We start from the raw sequence: 20,736 nt of genomic DNA on the forward strand, positions 1-20,736 counted from the left end.
AGAGCTGGGAGAAGCATGAGATGAAGCAAGATGCTGCAGTGCTGGGGTTTACTTAGGGTTTAACAACTCAATCTCCTGCTAATTAAGGGAGTTCCATAGCTGCAAACTGGGGGGTGGGGGCTGTGCTGGCAGGCTTGTGGAAGGAGGGAGTTAATGGTCTTTTCCAGCTGTGGAGAGATGCTGTGCAAGCAGCAATGGGGAGGGAGCACCAGTCTGAGCAGGGCTCAAACCTGCTGGAGGGAAATAAGAGCAGCACAGGAGGACTGGCTTTAACAGTTTATTTAAAATAAGTTTTGTTACAAAACAGGATTTTTTTTTTTAATTATTAAAATACATAGAAACATCTAATCTTACAAAAGGCTAAATTTATTTTTCCCCCTTTTTTTTTTTTTTAAATAGAGTACACTGTGGAAGAGTGAGAGGAGAGGGCTGTGGTGGGAAGGAGCCATCAGTGCATCATCCAGTCAGTTATTTGCGGCAGGAGGAAGCCTACCCATGGGTGGGTGCTCAGCGGTGCAAGGCGCAGTGCCATCTCCTCCGACCCCACCTGCAAGCCACTGTCCCAACACATAATCCAACAGGCTTTTGGGCTGGAGGTTGGTGCGGGTTTTTTTGTTTGTTTTCAACTTGTTTTCCATTCCAAGACCATGTAAACAGGTAAATATTTCAAACACTTTCATCTTGACCACACTGTGATCTCTCTTGACAAGACAACTGGTAAATAACTTTACAATAGCTTCGAGACTGCTAAATCCACCCTAGTGCTGTGTAACACAGGCAGCCCTGCGACCGTTCTCCCTCTGTGCCAGGGCAGCCGGTGCGGGGCCCTGGCAGCACTGGCACCAAGATGAATGGCAGCTCGGCTCATGCACGGCACTGGTGTGCCTTCATGCAACAACAGGGCTTGAGAAACCTACAGGGAAAGGAGCTGCTGGGATTTTTTTTTCTGGCTTAAAATGGAGGAAGCACTGCTCTGAAAGACATCAGGCAGCTAGTCTGGATGCAGTCTTGGGGGAGCTGCGGCCAGGCTGGCCCCATGGCGATAGCAGAGACATGTCCAGGGGTTCACCTGGCTCCGAGTCCCCTCCAGACAGATACCTTGACTGTTGTTAAAGCTGGAAAGACGAAGGGAGCACCCAGCAGCTCCCCACTCTGGCTAAAAACAGCTGTCCAGCAAAAATAAGTCAGAGCTGAGCGTCTGAGGGGGCAGATCCCTGCCCAGCACCACTGCCTGCCCCCCCCCCCGCTAAGAGAGGGGTCTGGCTGCTGGGAGAGCTCAGCCCCATGCTGCTCATGGTGAGAGGTGCCATCACCCTCTGGTCATGGGTCCTGGTGGGCAAGGGTATGGCACAGAAGCCTTCATGTCTTCCAGCAGCCAGCTCTTGGTAGCACCATGAGGGGCTGGTTCCTGCAGTGGGTTTGGTGCCAGGGCTGGCACTTGTCACACGGGGACCGGCCTCAGCTTCCCTGGGGATGGAGACACATGTGGGTCACACCGGGCAGGGGACAGGGCCATTGCTGCCCCAGCCCCATCCAGTGGCATTTCAGCAGGTGCTGCGTTGAGCTGGTACCGCAAGCATCCCCATGAGCATCCCCGCGAGCGGCACTGCCCAGCACACCCCTGCCCTGCCTGGGAAGCGGGGCCGAAGCAGAGCCCTCCACCGGCTCCCGGCCGCAGGCACTCACCTGGCAGCCCTGGCTGCCCCTAATTCAGGCTGAAATCGAAGGGGAGAGAAGTTCAGCCCAAGGGCACTGCCAGTGCCCTGCACCATCGCCCCCCCTGCACACCCCGAGCTGCCCACAGCGGCTTTGCACCAGGGTGCTCTTGGGGAAGTGCTTACCAGGCTCCTGATGGCTAATTAGCCATTAGTTAATGAGGTGATTACAAATCAACTAGCTCCCTACACCACACAGGCTTTGCCTGCCAGTGTCTGGCTGGGACAAGGCTGGCGGCGGGAGCCTCCTCTGATGGAGGGACCCCGGCCAGGCAGAGGAGTGCAGAGTGGGACCACGGTGCCCCACCACCCACCTGAGGTCTGGAGCTTCCTGCGGATGGAGGCGGCACGGCCAGAGAGCTGCCCTGGGCTGGGGGATGCATGGCCCCGGCCAGAGGGTGCCGCGGTCCCCGGTGAGTCACCCTGGGGGGAGACGGGGCATGGCCCCAGGGTCAGCCCATGCCAGTCCCCAGAGGGAAGGAATGGGGATGGGCTCACGGGCAGATTGTGCCTGCCTGGGTAGAGATGCCCAAATACGCTCTGGGGGTCCCATAGGGTTGCTGCAAAACAGGGCTTGGAAAAAGCAAGGTGGCAGCATCGGTTGGATGCCGCTGCTTGGGGACAGCCTGCATCCCACCGGGTGATGCTCCCCAACGGAGGTGTCTCCAGGGGACACTTCAACAGCAAACAGCCCTGGGAACCACATGTAGGGGCAAAACAGGGGGACCCCCCTGGGGTGATGGGGAAGGGGAAGGGCACCGGCGGCCCCTCGGTTACCTCCAGCTGCTCCTGGCTGGGCCAGGAGGCCAGCTCAGCCTTGCGGGAGACGGGACCCAGCTCCACCGAGCGAACCCTCTCGGCGAACTTCAGGGAGCACAGTGTCTCACTGGTGTTTTTCTCAGCGGGGGAGACCTGCGGTCAGGCAGGAGCAGGCAGAAAGTCACCCTGCCGCCTGCCTGCACCCCCAGGGCTCCCCCGCTCCGGCAAACACGCTGGGCCGGCGAGATGCTATTATTAACCCGCCGCTCCCAGGATAGCTCCGTCCATCCATGCCCGGGCCAGCATCTGAGCCCGCCAGATCCCTTGTCACCAACTGCCCTGGCGCGAGAGACAGCCGGAAAAAGCCGCAGCAGGTGGCAGGGGCTCAGGCACCCCTGAGGGGGCTCGGTGCAGGGACAGGCACTCGGGGGGGGGGTGTGTGTTACAGGGCAGGGATGGAAGAGCTGCCAGAGCATAAAATCCTCCCAGCAAGAGAGGGGATGGGGAGATGCCAACGTGCAAGGACACCTTGCCCATAAGGACAGCACCTGTGTGCAGGCAGGGAGGGCAGGGTTCTGGACGTCCCAGTTCATCCCCCCATCCCTCGGCCTTGTCTGGGGTGCAGAGATGGGGACAGAGCTGCCCCTGGCACCGCGGTGCAGACTGGAGGATGTCCCCATAGGCAAGCCCAGTCCCCTGGTCCCAGCCCAGCTCTTGCCTCCAACATCCCCCCCCCCCAGCACTGGGGTGAGCAGGGACCAAACCCATCCCCAAAACAGTGCCGACCAGCTGCGGGGATGCCAACAGGCACCGGGTGCCCAGCCCCTACCTGCACCATCATGAGGGTCTTGCTGTCGCCGCTGAGGGAGTCCTGCAGCAGGTAGGTCAGCTTGGAGTTGCGGAAGGGCACGTGGCCTTGCCGGGAGCGCAGGGCGTAAATGACGTCACCCAGTGCCGAGAGGGACTTGTTGATGTGCTGTGCCTCACGGAGCCGGCTGCCCTCTGCGCCTGACCGCCCAACCCGCTCCGATCCCGCCAGGTCCACCAGGTTCAGCTTCCCTAGGGACACACAGCCAAACCCCCGCCCCGGCTGGCGTCAGCGCCCGACCCTGCGTACCCCTGGGGATGCCGTGGCCCAGACGCCCCGGTGAGGGGCTTGCCGTCTGGCACCCACCTGTGGTGCGGAGCCCCGTGCTGCGGTCAAGGCCACGGACGGTGACGATGAGGAGGGCATGGGAGCGGGAGCTGTGCTCATTCAGGTTGGTGCACTCCGTCGCCCGGTTGACGTGGCCGAACTCAAAGACCTGGGGGAGCCCAGGGAGGTGGGGGGTGAGGCCAGCCTGCCCCAAACCCACCACAACGCCCGCCATGACCCGGGGACCCCCGGGACTGTAACCTGAGCTACGGCCCTCCAATGAGGTGCTGGTCCATTGGGGTGATGACTGCTGTCAGGTCTCAGCCTGGGTGACACACCGAAGGCAGAGGGTGACAGGCAGGGCACTGCGGTGACAGCCGGCATCCCACTAATCCCCTGGGAGCCGCTGGGGCCCCACACTTTTATTTTTAACCCCCTGTGGCTCACCCCATGGGACAGTGACCGTTACATCGCACCCAGGGACCTATTTTGGTCTCTGTCACTCCCCGGTACTTCAGAAATGCTCCCGAATCGGGGGGTCACACCAGCGACACTCCCCCCCTCCCCCAGTTCATCATGCCACCCTCCTGCTCCCAGCGCCCCCCCATCTCCCTGCACCTTGTTGATGTCCTCCACGCTCTGCACCCTGAACTCGGTCAGCCCAGGCACGTAGAGCTGCCCACTGCCATCGGGGCACAGCTTGATCTCCAGCTTCTCCTGTGGCTCCTTCCCCAGCAAGTCCCTGGGCAAAGGGGTACCTGTCACCATCCCCAGGCCGGGGGGATGACAGGAGCTGGCTCCCCTCTGGCACGGCATCCCCACCGCGGCTCAGGGCTGTGTGCCAAGGCTGCCAGAGCAGCCGTATCCTCCTGGGGATGCTGCACATCCTATTTGTAGGCCTTGGCTCTCCAGCTCCCCATGTGCCCGCTCCCACCCAACTCGGACCACGCTCCCATCCCTGCTCTTTATTGCCATTCCCAGTCCCCATTATCCACACGGATGCGCTTGCAGCCTCATCCCACCCCCTCCTGCCTGCGGCTGGGCAGGGGAGGAAAATATTTCTCATGCTCCCAGTCAGTTATTTCTAAATATAACATCCGGGGGAGCAGGGGCAGGGACGAGAGGGGGATGCCCCAGCCGCTGCATCAGGGCCAGGGAAGCAGGAGCGATGGCAGGGCTGGGAGCCTGTATAAGTAATGGAGCTCGAGGGAGGGTGCTTTGCAAGGGCGGTGTGCACTGAAAAATAATTAAAAATAAATCCTTGCACGGCCAAATCCAGCGCCCAAGGCCCTGGGAACAAGCTGTGCAGCCAGGGCAGGGCTGGTAGGACGGGGAGGAGAGCAGCATGGGGTGATGCCCACCGATGCCAGCTCCCCAGCAGCTCCGCTCACCCCACCAGAAAGTTTTTCCCCCCTTCCCTGTACCTGAGCGCCTCATTGTAAATTTCAGCGGCGCTGACGCTGATGGCATAGTCCCAGTCGGCTGCCTTGCTCCGCACCTCGGAGAAGAGGAGCTGCAGGGCTCGCTGGTTGATTCCTGGGTTGGCTGCTGTTCCCTGATGGATTGGGATGATTAATGGGGGGTGGGAGAAAACACCCTCTGGCATTTTATTCTGCATTTTTTTTCCTGAGCAGGAGTAAAGCCCAGGGCGGTGTTGCGGAGAGCTGCACAAACCCCTCAAGAGCAGCAGTGACCATCACTGGTGCACCCTGGGTCAGAGCTGGCCACCAGCCTGGTTAGGGGAGGGTGCCAAGACTGGGCACCACAGAATGGGAAGCCAAGGAAGAAGAGGGAAGCAAAGCCAGGCAAATTCACCTCCATTGTGTAGGTTTTTCCTGCCCCCGTCTGCCCGTAGGCGAAGATGCAGACGTTGTAGCCGTCGATGCAGGAGGTGACCAGGGCTTGAACCTCCTGAAACACCTGGGGGGGGGGGGGGGTGGACCGGGGAGCGTCAGGAGAAGGTGGCTGCATCCCCCCTTCATGCAGCAGCGTGGATGGCAGAACCCACCTCCTCCTGGGATGCTTGTGGGGGGAAGACCTTATCCAGCTCGAAGGACACCTGCTTCCCCTTGTGCAGGAGGTGCAGGACAGCATCATCATCGGCGTCGAAGGTCAGCGCGTTGGCTGCCTCCGGGCCCTCGCCATCCTCCTTTGTGATGGGGCGGACTCGCCCAAAAACACGGATGTTTCCTTGGGGGGGGAATGCAGGGACGGTGTCAGCCCTGGCACATCCTGCTGCCACCCTCGGTCACCATAAAACACCGGGTGGGCTGAATGCTGCAGCTTGCTGCTGACCAAAGCATCCTATCACCGACCCAACCAAGCATCTCATGGGGATGCGGAGCACCCAGGTCATGGTGCTGGGGTGCAGCAGAGTGATGCTCTCCTGTCCCTCCTGCCCTCCCCCTCGGGGACATACTCTCCAGTGATGGGACCTGCCACCCTTCTCACGCACCTTTCAGCCGCACCAGCTCGTTGTGACACTTCTTGCGGAGCTGCAGCTCCCGCCGGTACTTGCGCAGCAGCTCCCGGTTGGTGCTGTGCACCTCCTCGATGGCCTGGCCGATCTGGGGGGGCGGATGGAGAGCAGCGGCTCAACGACCTTCACAGCATCCCCACCCCACACAGCGGAGAGCTGGGGTAGCGGTCCCAAGGGGCTCACCTCGGCCCTGGCGCTCCGCAGGGTCTCCTGGAGGAGCAGGGGGAAATCGCGGACCTGACGCTTCAGGCTGTTGTAGTCGTGGGTGAGGGTGCGCAGTGCCGGCTGCAGCGTCAGCAGGTTGGTCCGGACACCTGCAGGCACGAGGCCGGGTGAGGGGCAGGTAGCACAGCCCCCCAGCACCGGCCAGGTGACCCTGCGAGTCCCCCACCCTCTCCTCACCTGCCAGATTTTCATGCACCGCCTTCATCTCCACTTGGGCACGGGAAAATGCCTCTTCGATGGCGCGGTTCTTCTCCTCCTCCATCGCCTGCATCTCCTCCAGCATCTGCCCATGGGCTCGCTCCAGCTCGGCCTCATACATCATGATCTGGGAAAGGAGCAAGGGGGGGTATCACCAAGCTGGTGACCACCTGCTGCCACGCCACATCACCCGGCGAGCACCACGCAGACAAGAACTGCCGTGGAGCCGGGCAGGGTGATTTCTGATTTACACCCGTTGCACTCAGACCTGAGCTCGGAGCTGAGCCGCCGTCTTTTGGGAACTCTGCAGCTGCTGCTCCATCTCCTTCAGCACCTGCCTTTGCATCCCCACCTGCTCCTGCAGGTACTGGTTTCGGGACTGGCTCTCGCACAGGGCTTGTTTTGCCTTGGCTGACTCCACCTCCACTGTCTTGATGATGTACTGGGAGGAAAAGCACCCATAGATGGGGTGTACTGGGAAAGCAGCACCCAGGATGGAGCCAGTGTTGGCCCGAGGGGGTTGATTTACAAAATCACGATGCTGCGCTGATATGGTCAGGGCAGTGGGATGGGTGGCACTTGCAGAGCACCTGCTGGGCACCGCTAGGCACCCAGCCCAGGTCCCCCTGCCCCTCCAGGAGAGATGGAGAGCCCCATGGCACTCACCTTTATCTGCTGGGGCTGGGACTTGAGGCTGGCAATGGTCTCCTGGCTGTCCCGCAGCCGACGGCTGAGCCGCTCCTCCTCCTCGGCTCTCTCGGCCAGGGAGTCCTTGAGCCGCAGCTCTACCTCGGCCAAGCGGTTCGTCTTCTGCTGCACCTCCAGGTCCAGCTCCGCCAGCTTGGCCCGCATCTCCTCCGCCTCCCGCTGCAGCTGGGACAGCCGCTCCTGCAGCCCAGCGTTCTCCTGGCCCCGAAACAGCACAGCCGCGGCCGCGTCACCCCCGGGTACCCATCAACCTGCCACCACCGCCGCCACCGCCGGTGACTCACCTGGAGGTGGGCGCAGTCCCGGCACGGTGCCTGCTGCTGCCGCCGCAGCTCCCGCAGCTCCCCCTCGCACGCCTTCATCTCCTGCCGCAAGCGCTCGTTCTCGGCCGCCAGCAGGTCCCGGTGCTTCTCCGCATCCGTGCCACCCTGCCGAAGGGAGAGGATGGAAGCCTGCTGCAGTCCGGGGAGCCCCTGCCTGCAGCATCAGGGGACCCCCAGCCTGTTGTGTCGGGGAGCGCCAGCCTGCTGCACCCCAGGGAGCCCCCAGCCCACTGCACCCAGGGGACCCCCCACCTGCCACACTGGGGACCCCCCAGCCTGCTGCATCAACGAGCCTCCGGCTGCTGCCCCCGGGGAGCCCCTGGTCTGCCACACTCAGGGAGCCCCAGCCTGCGGCACCAGAGGAACCCCCAGCCTACCAGGTCAGAGAGCCCCCGCTGTGCCCAGGGAGCCCCCATCCTGCCGTCAGAGAGCCCCTGCTGTACCCAGGGGGGGCTTTCGCTTCCCACCACAGGGCGACAGTGTTGGGGGGGCCTTTGCCAGCTACGCCCCACGGATACTGGTTGTGATATTGCATTGGACAGAAAATCCCACAAACTTTCGTCTCAATGGCTCTGTCGCGGCTCGCAGGGTCCAAACCATGACCCTGGGGAGGTTTTAATCCTACCCCTTCCCTGCCTGCCCCCTTCCTCCTCAGGGAGCCACAGCTCCGGCATCCCCTGGGGCAAGGCTGGCTCAGCCCAAGCCCGGTGGCAGCTCACCAGCTCCGAGTGCAGCCGGCTGATCTCCTGTGCCTGCTCCAGGAGCTTCGCCTTCAGAGTTTCAACCTGTCAACACAGGCAAGGTTAACCAGGAGGCATCTCAGCAGCTTTTGGAGGAGACCCCGTGGTGCCACCCCGGCCACCAACGTCCAGTCTGGCTCGCACCTTTGTTATGCCTTAATTTTCCACCTCGCTCTGAGCACCTGATTCATATGAGCTGATTAAAATGAGCGTTAATGAAAGCCTTGCTTCGACCTTGTTCAACCGTGGCTATAATTTGTCCATGTTGAGCATTAGCAGAAACCATTATTAAAAAAAAAAAAAAAAGCATCGTCTTTGGAGAAGGAAAAAAACAAACCTATCCATAACTGTGTTTAAAGAGCCAGGAGCACCTCATCCTGCCCTTGCAACACAGCTTTGCTTTGCCTTCTCTATTTTTCTTTCTAGGAAAGTTATCTTGGGAGAAAGAGGGAGCAGGAGCTCTTTGAGAAGTCCACGTGTCCGAGTCCAAGGGGAGGATGCTCCCCAGCCACTCCTGCCTGGGCAGCTGCCCATCCCATGGGGACCAGGCCATCCTCCCTGCAAAACCAGGTGGATTTCATAAATCCTCCAATTTTTTGTGCAGGGACCAGTGAGGCGCTCAAAAAAATATGCAGTTATTCAAAATAACAGTGGCAGCGAGTGCTTAGCAAAGCCAGTGGTCTTGTGGGCTGTGTTTTTATGGGGTCTGCCTGCCCGCTCTGTCCCTCGGCCCTGTGCCCAAAAACCGATGGCCACTGGGCAAGTATTGCTGCTTCCCCAAAACTTACCCTGGAGAGAGCTGGACCTGGCTGCACGCTTCACCACCGTCCCCCAGATCCCAGCTCAGTTCCCAGTTTCCCCACGCCGGGAAGCCGCCGTGCCGCCAAACCCCTCACCTGGATGCGGCAGGCTATTTCCCCATCGAAATAACCAGCTTTTTCTAAGCAACCGGGTCTCCATGGACCATAATTTAGGAACTGCTGATTAATAACAAATGCAGATGTGCTGACATGGTGCCGTAATTAATGACGATAAGTTATTAAGCCGCACCCTTACGGAGACGGCAGCACGGCGGGCGAGCACGTCCTGTGTGGCCCCGCGCGCTCGGCAGGGAACAGCCAGGGGCTCCGCAGGCGAGCTCCGCGCGCTTACGGCCACGATCTGGGGAAGGCAGCTGCTCCCTGCCGGCATCGGGAACCCCCCTCCCTCCACAGTGGGGCTCCCTGGCTCCGGCTGGGGGGCCGAGCGTGTGCCGAACACACCGGCCTTGCTCTTGAGTGGGAAAATCCCATTTCCATATTCAGTAAGGTAGATTATTAAGGTTTTTGGTTTTTTTTTTAAAGTATTTTTAAAAGAGGGGAAGGACCAAGAAGACCAAGTCATGGCTTGTTGCGGGGAAGCTGCCACCCCAGCTGGCCAACACGCACGCCGGAGCCTGCCCACCGCTCCCCATGCCAGCGGCACCCGAAAATGCCAATACACCTCTATCCCCTACCTGCTCGGGCACCTCCAGCTGCATCCTGCTCTCTGGAGGTGACAGGGACTCCTTGGCAGCCGGATCTGGCTCGAGCCGTGGCCCGGCCATCCCTGAGCTTTGGAAGTCTGGGTCAGTGCTTCGCTCTGGCCGGCGTTGGCTGCGCTTGCTGCCGAACTGGCTGGTGCAGGGCCGGATCCTGCTAGCGCTCACGCTTGTGTCATGCAGAGTATGCCAACCAAATGCAGGACAATTACCTCCACCTTTTTGACACCAGTGGAACAAGCAGAACCTGACTGTAACAGCTTCCACAACAGCCACATGCAAATCCCTTTACGAGCAGCCGGAATTTCAATCTCCCTGGGACGACCCGGGTCCTTGTGCCGAGGATGCAGCCACACTGGCGCAGGAGATGGCTTTTGGGGGGGTTCTGGTGGCGGTGGCCAAAATGCTCTGCCCTTTGGCAGACAGCTCTGTGCCTTCACATTCACTTTCCACCTCCTGACTCTCAAAAGTCACTAAAATTAATCTGCTGGGTTGGTCTAACGAGCTTATCCAGCAGTGGCGGCCCTGCGCTGGGTGGATGGATGACTGCCGCGGGGCTCTGACCCCGATGCCCAAAGCCCTCCTGGCCGCATCATGTCCAAGGAGCCGCACGCCTTCGCCGGCATTATTGCAGTGTCACCGTCATGCCAATCGGGGGGCTGTGAGCATCCCGAGGGAGGCACAGCCAAAGCTGGTGGGACAGCCATGGTACCCAGGAGCACCCAGCTCCCCGATCATCCCTATGCACCTGAGCGAAGATGATGCTCCGTGAGGGAGGTCATATGCTCTTTCCAAGCATGGTCGTCACTAACCGCGAGCCACGGTGCTCCGGCCAAGCCGCAGCCTGAAGTTGGAGACCCTGACAGACCCCCTTGTGTCCCCCTGTGCCCACGGTACCTGGCCTTGCAGCTGGAGAGAGCGGGAGAGCTCGTCGTTCTCCCGGGCAGCGAGCTTCTCCTGCAGCCCCAGCAGCTCCTCCTGCAGCTGCAGCTTCTCCTCCTGCAGATGCGCCATGGAGGCCATCACCTTCTGGATCACTGGGAAGGGTCGGGCCGCTGGCAGGCTGGCACGTTTCCCGCTGCAGAGCCTCCCTCCTGCAGTGGGAGGAAGGATGAAGCTGGTCAGGATCCAGCCGCCTCGCTGGGGAACAGGATGACAGTTGTGGGAAGAGTCCCCAGGGGATGTGGTGGAGATGGAACAATGGGAAGCGAGACTTGCAGAAGTCCCACGGAGAGCAGTGACGTGCCAAGAGCTGCATCCTGAGTGCCACGGTACTGACCACAGCCGGCCGGGCGAGCCCCTGTGGCGGGGTGGGAGCCAAAGGGATCTGCCGATGCCAGCATCCCAGGCCGTAAGACAGAGCGCCTGCCTACAGCACCGCGCCAGGACCCAGCCCCATCACGCACCGAGCTGCTGCCGCCTCACTCAGATAACAACCGCCTTCGCCACGGCGCTCTGATTCATCCCGGCATCGTTTTTTCTGAATGAGCAGGTGCCGGTGGAAACCAGTACGCGATCATGTTATTAAAGACTGCATCGTTACACACAAATATAATGGAAGCCAAATTAAAATTATATGGGTACCCTGAATGGCCGTATTGCCTAATCCTTGTGCGTTTGGCTTTCTAACCTTCCTAGTATTATTTTAAACATCGTTTTCTGTGTGTTAATAGAGCCACCGGTGCTGACAGAAGCCAACCTGGCTGTACATCAGAGCCTACCAAATGAACCCCTAAATGACTTGGTAGTTCCCAAGAAGAAATGAGCTGGCCTGACTCATTCCCAACGTGGGGATGAGGCATGGCGGCGGGCGAACCGGTGGCCAGGATCCCGGCTGCCCGGCGCCCTTCCCTGTCTGCCATGGATTTCATCCGCTGCCACCAGAAACTTGAGGTTTTAAAGGCAGGAGGTGATGCTGGGAGTTGCTTTGCTGCCTGTGGGCAGATGCTGCCTGCTTTATGGGAAACATCCTGAATACAAGAAACAAGACTTTTTGTCTGTGAATCAGATTTTCTACCTCTAAAAGGAGATTAAGAGCCAGCAGAGGGGGCAAAAAATGAAATGCTGGGACCAAACCATGGCTCCGCTGTTGACTGTGTGCTGTGGGACTTATCTGGCAATGTCTGCAGAAGCGATCACCGGATTTTGTCTCCCTGCCTTGGGCTGGATACCCTGAAAGAGCACTGACAGGCGGTGGCTTTTCTTTTTTTCCATGCTGAAAGCTCAGCCGAGCTCAGGCAGGTGACTGTGATGTTCCCTTTAAACCCAGCACACATAAAACCCACCCCAAAACTCCTAAAGTTAACAGGAACGCCAGCTCTTGCCCCTTGGGGAGCGTGTAGGGATAAGACAAGATTACAGGAGGCACCAGGGCTCCTGCGGAAACACCACGTGTCTGCACACATCATCCAGGCTAATCCCGGGCTGGGACCGAAGGCTTCTGCAGAGCTGGGTTCAAAGCCACAACACCCGGCTGCAAGTAAAACTGTCGGGCAGGAGTGATCCCGCACAGATAACGTGCTCCTCCTTGCTCCAACACCTTCCTCCTGCAAGAGCATCCTTGTGAGAGGAGGTGCCGGCCAGACCTGCATTACATCTACCACCAGGCAGACATGCTGGTGGCGATGCGGGATCTGAGCACGGCACGCACACCCTCCTGTTTTCCAAAATGCTTTGAAACCCATTCGGAAAGGTGTCCGTTTCCACGGCTCTGCCCTGTTACCATTGCCACGCAGACTCCCTTCCTCCTACATCCCTGCCTCTTCCCACCAGCCACCCCGCACCAGGAGCTCCTCGGGGATGCAGCCAGGGACCATATGGGGAGCAGCTCCCGGGATGTGCCCTGACAAGCCTGGACAATTCAGTCCTGACGGAGAAAGATGGGAAACCATGGGGATTCACCAGCCCTGGCACAGCCATGCATGCTGCAAGTGTTTCCACAAATGTTACATTTTCCTTAAGAGGGAGAAAAGAGCGGTGGGTTTGCTGACACTCACGTGCTCTGTTCACCCAGTTAAATAATTCTTCGGTCACCTGGCATCATCCGACAGCTGGCTGGTGTTTGATTTCTACTGAGACCCTGGTGAGCGCAGCCGTGTGTCTATGTGCACCCCGAAAGAGGAGAGGTCCCCCTGCTACCTGCCAGCAGCACCAGGTGCCCATCCCATCGCATCCCTCCTCCTGAGCACCTGCCGCTGTATCCCAGCTTCCCCTTACCTGCTTTCTCCAGGTTCATGGTGGAGGCTGCCTGCACCGGCCTGGCAGCTGCCGGCTCACGGGGGGACGCCAGTGGCTCCTCCGTGGCCAGTGTTGGGGCCTGGCGCCGGCTCTCCTCCCTCCGCTCACCCGCCGCCTCCTGCAGGGCCTGTGTCCGTGAGAAGAAACAGGACGGAGAGCTGAGATGCATCAAACGTGCACATTGTTGTGGACACAGTGCCGGCAGCTGGCATTTCACCGAGCTGGCCAGGAGAAGCAGGCAGGGAGGAGGTCGCAGAGGACAGGACAGCAGGGGGATACCAGGTGGGAAACCCTCCCTCCGAGGGATTTTAGTGTCAGGAAGCTGCTGTGATGAATTTATCACCTTGCTTTTAGTTCTCCCCAGAAACACCTCCTTCCCTCAGCTTGATCATGCAGTTACACTGAATTTCCCCTATTTTTCTCTCTATAGCCTTAAAATAAAAGACCCTGGCTTGCAGGCAAGGTTGAATGTGAAGTTGCTCGCTGGCGAGCCATGGCGCAGGTAATGCCATGCCCTGTGGGATGGAGCACAGCTCTGAAAAAAACAGAGAAGAAATCTGGAAGGAGGGAAAGGAATATAGAGAAGGTCCCAAATTTCTGTATCTATCACATCTATCACTGGCTTGCAGGGAAAAAAAATAAATCTGGTTTTTTTAATGACCATTTAAAAAAGCGTTACGGCATGGATGCTTTCAGAAAGCTGCACTGCCGATCGGCTGAGCTTGCAGAATTGCTCCCTGCCTCACTCAAAAGTGCCTTTTCTTACTTATATCTTATTTCAGAGCCCGTGGCATTGACCTGCGGATCAGCAATGCTGGGGAAACCTGCCTCACCCCAGCAGAGGGGTGAATACTCAGTACATGCCAAATTTCTGAGAGCAATTTGGAAGGAGGTGATGGTAGCAGCCTCCTGGAGAAGCTGCGTGTCTGTTGTGCCTCTACGTTTGAGACTCCGGGAGGGTTTCGCCGGAGGGAATGCATCAAGGCTGGTGTGAGATAAGAAGGTGCTTTCCTTCTTTTCAAAGAAGGGGAATTTAAATGATTTGCCTGAAGCCCAGAATGAACTGGTGGCAGCAACAGCAGTACATGGCGTCCTGACACTGTCCCTGGCCACGGAAGCCTTCCTCCTCCTCCATCCTGCTGGCAAACACCATCTCACGGCACTGCATTTTCTTATCACCCTTCTGCCTTGAGCTCTCCTGCCTACCTGACCCAGAAGTGACCGAGAAAATACTATTCCGGGCTGTTCTCTGGCATTTTTTGATGCCTTCCAACTTCCTGGAAATGCTCTTCCCTCCCCACCCAGGCAGCAGCTCTGCGCTCTGCTCGAGGCATGCAGCACCAGGGCTGCGGTGATGGGGGGGACCAGCCAGCTCCCACCGCGAGATGGCCCAGCAGGATGCTTCCCACCACCCCAAAAATGCCCTCCCCACCCAAGCCAGGGCCAGCTCAGCGCTCCTCACCTGGAGAGCCAGGCAGAGCCTCTGGGAGTTTGCAGCGTCCGGCCAGCTCACGCGGAGGATTTTATGGTGAACAAGCTTAGGCAGCAGAGGAACCTGGGGAGAGGTGCCCGCTCCACTCCCGGTGATGAGTGTGTCCTGCCCACAGCCTGAAATGGGGCAAAAAGCATCACTGGATCAACCCGAGACCCCAGGATGGACACAGCCTTCGGCCTTGCTCAGCAACCCCACTTCCTCCTCCCTGCCACCGCTGCCACCGCACTGGTGCGGAAGAGACTGTGCACGAGTTTTATTAAAAATGTTAATTAAGTTAATTAGAAAAATTAGCCCTTCAGGGGGTGGAGACTGGTTGCCAATGACTAGTAATGAGAATTCAAGGTGTAGCATCCGTCTGTCCTCTGCAGGACCAGATCTGTCCCCCTGCTGGGGACATCCCACGCCTGCCCCTCGCCAAGCCACTCCACTTCCCACGATCCTATCTCGAAAAAGCTGCCAAAGCCGGCTTGCATCACCGAAACCAGACGGACGGACCCTGCCGGCATCACCTTCCTCCACTGCCCCCAAATATTTCCTTTATTTGTCATGCAGTCAAACCCAAAAGCAGACAGGGCAGCAGTTCCCTGTCCTTCTGAGCCACACAGAAGGAAAACAGCATCTCAAGGACCTTTTTCCTGTGGCTGTGTCCTCCTCTGCTACGGGAAAAGCAGCTGGCGAGGGCTATGTCCCAATGGGACCTGCTTGGGGACCCTGTGCCCCCTCCCCATCCACCTGCCACAAGCACTGCCACCACTGCAGGCAGCCAAATGGCTTCTCTGGCAGGCAGGAAAAAAAATCAACAACCTACAAATAAAACCCCACTAATGCAGGGGTTGTTTTTTTCCCTAAAATCATCCGGAGGCGCTTGGGCCTGAGGTGGAAGCAGCATGTGGAGGGAGATGTGCCCTGATGAAATCAGTCCATCGCTCTGGACTTCTTCCCAGCCTGTAATTAGCCATAACATTTCGCGCGCGCCGTGAAAATCGAGTGTTTCCAAAGCGCTGGCGGATGCCCAGATAAGAGGCGATGAGTTTCCCATCCCAGCACGGGCGGTGGCAGCCGCCAAGCAGAGGAAGCGCTGAAAAACTCCGTTTTCGGAGGCTTTGAAGCCGATTAGGCCAGGGAAGAAGCAGCACCCAGATAAGCGGCTGCCAGCACATAGGGATGGCGAACACTGAAACCAACAGCAAAAAAAGCCCAGACGGCGGGGTTCAGCCTCCCCCTTTGCCGAAACCCATCCAGCACCACCAAAGAGGGAGGTGGGAAGGGCTGTTTCCCGACAAGTGGCTGCAGGTTGGGGCAAGCAGTTGCCCGCCCGCCTGCAAAACAGCTCAGCCGCCGCAGAGAAAAGCCCTCGACTAAACTCACCTACGGGGTCTGTGCACCGGGGCGAGATAAGGAGCCCTTCCAAGGAGCTGAGGCCGGGGAGAAGCGAGGGCCCTGCGTCTTCCCTGCCATGTGTATCGCTCTGTTTTCTTTCTCACATGTTAAATTTGAACCTTTCTCCCTAAGCTTCCTGCTTGGAAGGGCCAGAAGGGAGGTGGAGGCAGCCCTCTCTGCTCACCTCCCCCCCGGCTGCCTACTGCTTCACGCCCGCTTCCGAGTCTCCATTTCTCAAATCCCGAGCTTCATCCGGAAAGAAATGTAAAAAATGCAGGCTGGCCTGTTCCCGGCCTCTCCTTCCCCAGGCGTGAGCAAGGGCGTGAGCGCAGCAGGCTGAGCCCCAAGGGAAGAGGACGAGCCACCGCCGTACTCACTGTCCGGGGAAAGGTCCTTCGTCTTCCAGGCAGCTCTCGCCGAGGGTATGGCTCCCAGATCCCAGGTTTTGCGGGCTGTGATCATGGCACGGGGGTCCCGAGCGCCGCGATACCTCTGCGGATAAGTGCAAGGACAGACAGCTCAGCCTGGCCTCAGTTTCCAGCCGTGAAAGCCCTGGAGGCCGTTCTGGAACAAATCACGGCAACCCCGTCCCCGAGTCCCGAATCCCACAGAAAGTTGCATCAATCCCGATTTCACTCCCGGGGCCGGGGGTGCCGAAAGCCCGAGGCTCCCTCCGGGCTGCCGGCGGATGTGACATAAACCGGGTCTGTAATTAATTTACTCATTCCTGAAGCCTCTCCAGGCTCCTCCTAACCGCGAGCTGGGGGTTAGTTCTTGCTTTATTAACTCCAGGACCGCGGGCAGCCCAGAGCAGCGCCCTGCCCGGGCCGCGCAGCCCCCGCTGCCCCGGCACCGGGGCCGCCTCGGCGGGGGACGGGGGGCACGGAGCCCCGGCACCGCCCCGCCCGCCGCCCCTTGTTCTCCCAACCGGCGGCCGGGGGGGGGGGGGGTGCGGCGGGTTCCAGGCGGGCAGGGTGGTCCCGGTGCCGGTGCTGGTGCCGGTCCCGGTGCGCAAAAAGACGCAGCCCCGCCCCGCGCCCCCCGCCCCGGTGCCGGTGCGCAGAGGCCCGGCAACGCCCCGCTCTGCTCCGCCGGTGCCGGTGCCGGTGCCGGTCCTGCCGCCCGCTACAGGCTAACGGGGAACCGTACTCTCGCCGCCGCCCCGGGTGCTCCGTGCCAGGCGCTCCCCAGCCCCCTCAGACAAAGGCAGCCCCGGTCCGGTCCGGTCCGATCCAGCCCGGCTCCCTCCTCCCGGCCCCCCCCGGCGGTGCCGCTGCCGCCGCCGCCCCCACGGGGCCACTCACCGGGCGCGGAGCGGCAGGGCAGCCGACGCCAGCCCCGGCCCCGGGCCCGCCCTCCCGGGCACTTCGGTAACGGAAACGGCGAGCTCCGCCCCGCTCTCGTTGCCGTGGAAACCCTCGAAACCCCCCGACGGGCGGCGCAGGCGGGGCTCCCCATTCTCCTCCCCGCCCCGGCCCGGTCCCGCGGAGCTCCCGGTGCGCCCCCGGTGCAGCCCCAGCCCCTCTTGCCGGAGCCCCGGGGAGCTCAGGGGAGCCCCGGTGTTCCCCCGGCTCTTCCCCCCGCCGCGCCGTGCTCCCCTGACCCCCCTTGTCAGAGCCCCGGGGGGCTCCCGGTGTGTCCCTGGTACCGCCGGTGTTTCCCTGGCCCTTCCCACCCCTGTCCCGGTGGTCCCCGGGGACCCCCGGTGTACCCCCATCCTGCTCGCACACCCCTGCCGGCGTGGCTCCCTGGGGTGTTCCTGCCCCCCCAGCACCGAACCCCAGCCGCGGCTGCGGCACTCTTTCCCAGGGAACGATGGGGACAGAGCCACCAGGACCACCCGAAAGGTGATCGCGGTGCCAGTGACCCTCATGCGCAGGACCAGAGGTGACGAACCGTGCCCTCGCCTTCTGCCACGTCCCCACCTAAACACCGGTGCATCCGCCGGCACTGATGCCAACTGGCACCCCAGGCTCGCCAGGGCCCGGGGACCCAGATTTCACAGGGAAAACAACCTGTTTCTACCCCGCGGCCGTGAGGAAAACAGCACAGCATGCCCCGAGACCTCTCCAAAGGCCCTGCTGTCAGAAAGGCAATAAAAAATTCTGCTTTAAATATAATTTATACGCATTTTTAGGGTGTGATTTGTATCTCCCTGTCTGTATTGCGCACACCATCATTATGTTAATGGCTGGTTTGGGTGACACAAGTTACTCAGGACTTGTTCATGGTAATTAACTGGCAGTACCGGATATTTCCCACACCAAAACTGAACTTGGCATCTGTGGCGGCGGGTGCCCCGTGCTGACGTCTCACGTCCGCACGCCTGATGTCGGGCTGACCTGTGGGATGCGCGGGTCCTGTGCGGCTTCGGGGATGCAGGGGTGGGGGTCCCTTGGGAGATGGTGCAAGTTTGGTGCCAGCCCTGCAGGGCTGGGAAGGAGAAGGCTCTGCCCGCCGGCGAGGTGGGCTCCCCTTGGACCAGGGGTCCGTCACCTCCCACCCTGCTGCGCTCAGTCCCAGCCTTTCGCTCGCTCCCGGCCGGCTTTGGAGCAGGATTTGGCCTTGTCCTCCCATCCCAGCATCTCCCTCTTGGGCATCCTCAGAGACCCCCCCATGCGCCGCCCCATCCTCTGCTACGAGCCAGCCCCACGGATGGGGGGTGATGGGGAGTCACCAGCAGCGTGGGATGGGACACAAGCCGCTCCAGCCACTCATCCCAGGGAAAGGGGGCTGCTCACCTCCATGTCCCCGTGCCCCTGGCGCAGCACCTTGTCCCTGAGAAGCAAATGCCACCCTGGCCCGGTCGCTGCCTCCCCCTTTGCGCTACAGCTGCCTTCCCCCTGCCACCAGCGCAGCAGAAAAAAACCCAGCAAAAACCTCCCAGCCCCTGCAACGCAACGCCTCCCCTTTGCTTCAGCCGAGGTTTATTGGCATTCCCAGCACAGAGCCCTCAGCGTGGATGGATATATGTGTGCGCACCTATAGCCACACATATATATGTACATATATATACCTGTAGAGGACCTAAGCAGTTGTGCTGATTTGCATAAATACCCTATTATCTGTGCGGCTCCTTTGACTGGTTTGTTGATAATATTGACACACATAAAGTTACTTTCTACTTTCCGATAGCAACTGTAATGCCCTATCATCACACTGACTTCATTTACAAGCTGTAAGGGTAAAATAAATGTTTATGTAAATGACTGTAACTGGTAAGTAATTTCCTGGCTTTTGAATGCTTCAGGTTTTTAATGGTATTGCAATTATGCAATGCACGTAAGTTGTATCAGTTACAACAAATAAGTCTAAATTAACCAGGCATATGCGTGAATTCCCCAGTTTAGAAAAATAACTTAATGAATAAGCATGGAGCAAAATTTGAGATGCAGAAGGGGTTTTGTGCCAACAGCCATATTCAAATAGTCACCTGTGAGCTTTAAAAAACCCACCACTTCGAGCTGTGGGGCTGATTTTCAGCGAGGATGGCACGGCTTTCCAGCAGCCCCAGCACACCAGGGACAGGATCTCCAGGGATCCAGAAGTGGGGTTATTCAGGGTTGGATGCACGCTGGCGGCCAAGCTCCATTTCCCTTGGCCGCAATGGTATTTAGCTCAAGGGAGTGCCGTAAACCCCAGGGGATGCCCGCTTGCTGCCAGATGGGCTGGGGGGCTGAGGGGCAGCACGGGAGCCCGTGCAGGCAGTGGGTACCCTGCTCATACCCCGCTTTCCGCAGGGATTCACCGATGCTGGCTGGGATAATCTCAGCCTGCTCCCCCAGCAATGCTCCGGTCCTCATTTTCTTGGATGTCACGTCTCTGTGACCTGAGCAAGCACCGGCTGACGACATCGCTGAAGGTATTTTTAGAAATGCTGCTTTGCAGGCAGGCAGAGAAAAGGCAGCAACCGGCAGGGCTCGCCGCCAACGGCACCCTCCTGCGAGCACCCAGCAGGTAGTGGGAAGGGTCGATATATTGACGACCATCAGCGCTAAAACACAGCTGCCCTCCGCAGACAGTACTGGCGGCACTGGCCTGCAGCTGCTGGGGGACGGTGACCCCGGCGTGGGTTTGGCTCTTTGCTTTTAGCCCAGACTTTTCTGTAGCCGAAAAGCATCGCTGTTAAGTCAGGCAGGTTAATTCGCCTTTTACTTGGATGAAGGGAAGCTCCAGCAATCAAAACACATCGCTGAGCGAGGCCTTTTGCATTAGGCATTTGTTCTGCCCTGAGCAAATATTTAACCTACATCTGTAAGACAGCTAAAAAATCCCCCAAATCCCAGCAAAAATTTAACTCCCCCTCCCTTCCCTTTGAGCAACCTGATAACCTAGTCCAGGAATGCAGGCAGGAGCATACCTGAAGCCTCTTGTATATTGGGATGCTCCCTGTAGAAAACTCCCACCAGAAGCACCAGGCGTCATGAGAACGTGTCCCCAGAGCACGATTAATTATAACCCAGCTCATTATTCTCATTTTGCTCCTCCTCGAGGAGGCGAGGGGATTTCTCGGCATTGCTGAGGCACAGTTTGCCAAGCCAACATGAAACACTTACCAAAGCAGGAAAGAACCCCCTGCATTCCTACATTGCCGTTTTGTGCAAAGATAGGAGTTTTAATTAAGTCTTAGCAAGCTTCTGAGAAATGTAATACTCGTTTTAAAGTTCACCAAGTGAATTAATTCACCCCGGAGGCTCCGATCCTTGAGATAGGCTTGCGTTGATGGGTGGAGAGTGGGAGCTGGGGAGGGGTGTTGCAAGGATCGCTGCCTTGGGACGCATCAGGCTGCTGCTGGCCACAGCAGCAGCTTTGGATGGTGGCAG

At 59.2% G+C, this 20,736-nt stretch overlaps 1 protein-coding gene across 7 annotated transcripts in view; it reads right to left on the reverse strand.

Annotated features, from left to right (window-relative positions):
• Window positions 1-264: 264 nt before the first annotated feature.
• Window positions 265-20,736, reverse strand: part of KIFC3 (kinesin family member C3) — a 32,310-nt gene continuing 11,838 nt past the window's right edge. For 3 of the 7 annotated variants that reach the window (XM_069793992.1, XM_069793990.1, XM_069793993.1), the window contains 20 exons: window positions 16,291-16,405; window positions 14,501-14,646; window positions 13,018-13,165; window positions 10,699-10,895; window positions 8,262-8,327; window positions 7,504-7,647; window positions 7,178-7,417; window positions 6,780-6,953; window positions 6,491-6,638; window positions 6,272-6,402; window positions 6,065-6,176; window positions 5,618-5,799; window positions 5,425-5,529; window positions 5,034-5,164; window positions 4,228-4,351; window positions 3,649-3,778; window positions 3,304-3,533; window positions 2,493-2,627; window positions 2,030-2,138; window positions 265-1,467 (listed from right to left, as the gene is read on the reverse strand). In XM_069793992.1, coding sequence (XP_069650093.1) covers window positions 1,442-1,467; window positions 2,030-2,138; window positions 2,493-2,627; window positions 3,304-3,533; window positions 3,649-3,778; window positions 4,228-4,351; window positions 5,034-5,164; window positions 5,425-5,529; window positions 5,618-5,799; window positions 6,065-6,176; window positions 6,272-6,402; window positions 6,491-6,638; window positions 6,780-6,953; window positions 7,178-7,417; window positions 7,504-7,647; window positions 8,262-8,327; window positions 10,699-10,895; window positions 13,018-13,165; window positions 14,501-14,646; window positions 16,291-16,405 — 2,793 coding nt within the window. In that variant the 3' untranslated portion in view covers window positions 265-1,441. Of the gene's footprint in view, window positions 1,468-1,686; window positions 1,716-2,029; window positions 2,139-2,492; window positions 2,628-3,303; window positions 3,534-3,648; window positions 3,779-4,227; window positions 4,352-5,033; window positions 5,165-5,424; window positions 5,530-5,617; window positions 5,800-6,064; window positions 6,177-6,271; window positions 6,403-6,490; window positions 6,639-6,779; window positions 6,954-7,177; window positions 7,418-7,503; window positions 7,648-8,261; window positions 8,328-10,698; window positions 10,896-13,017; window positions 13,166-14,500; window positions 14,647-16,290; window positions 16,406-16,634; window positions 16,763-17,062; window positions 17,189-17,217; window positions 17,300-20,736 lie in introns of those variants that run through there. The other 4 variants (XM_069793991.1, XM_069793994.1, XM_069793996.1 and 1 more) reach the window with 4 other exon arrangements.

This window comes from Haliaeetus albicilla, chromosome 10, assembly GCF_947461875.1.
Source record: "Haliaeetus albicilla chromosome 10, bHalAlb1.1, whole genome shotgun sequence".
Classification (NCBI taxonomy): Eukaryota; Metazoa; Chordata; class Aves; order Accipitriformes; family Accipitridae; genus Haliaeetus; species Haliaeetus albicilla.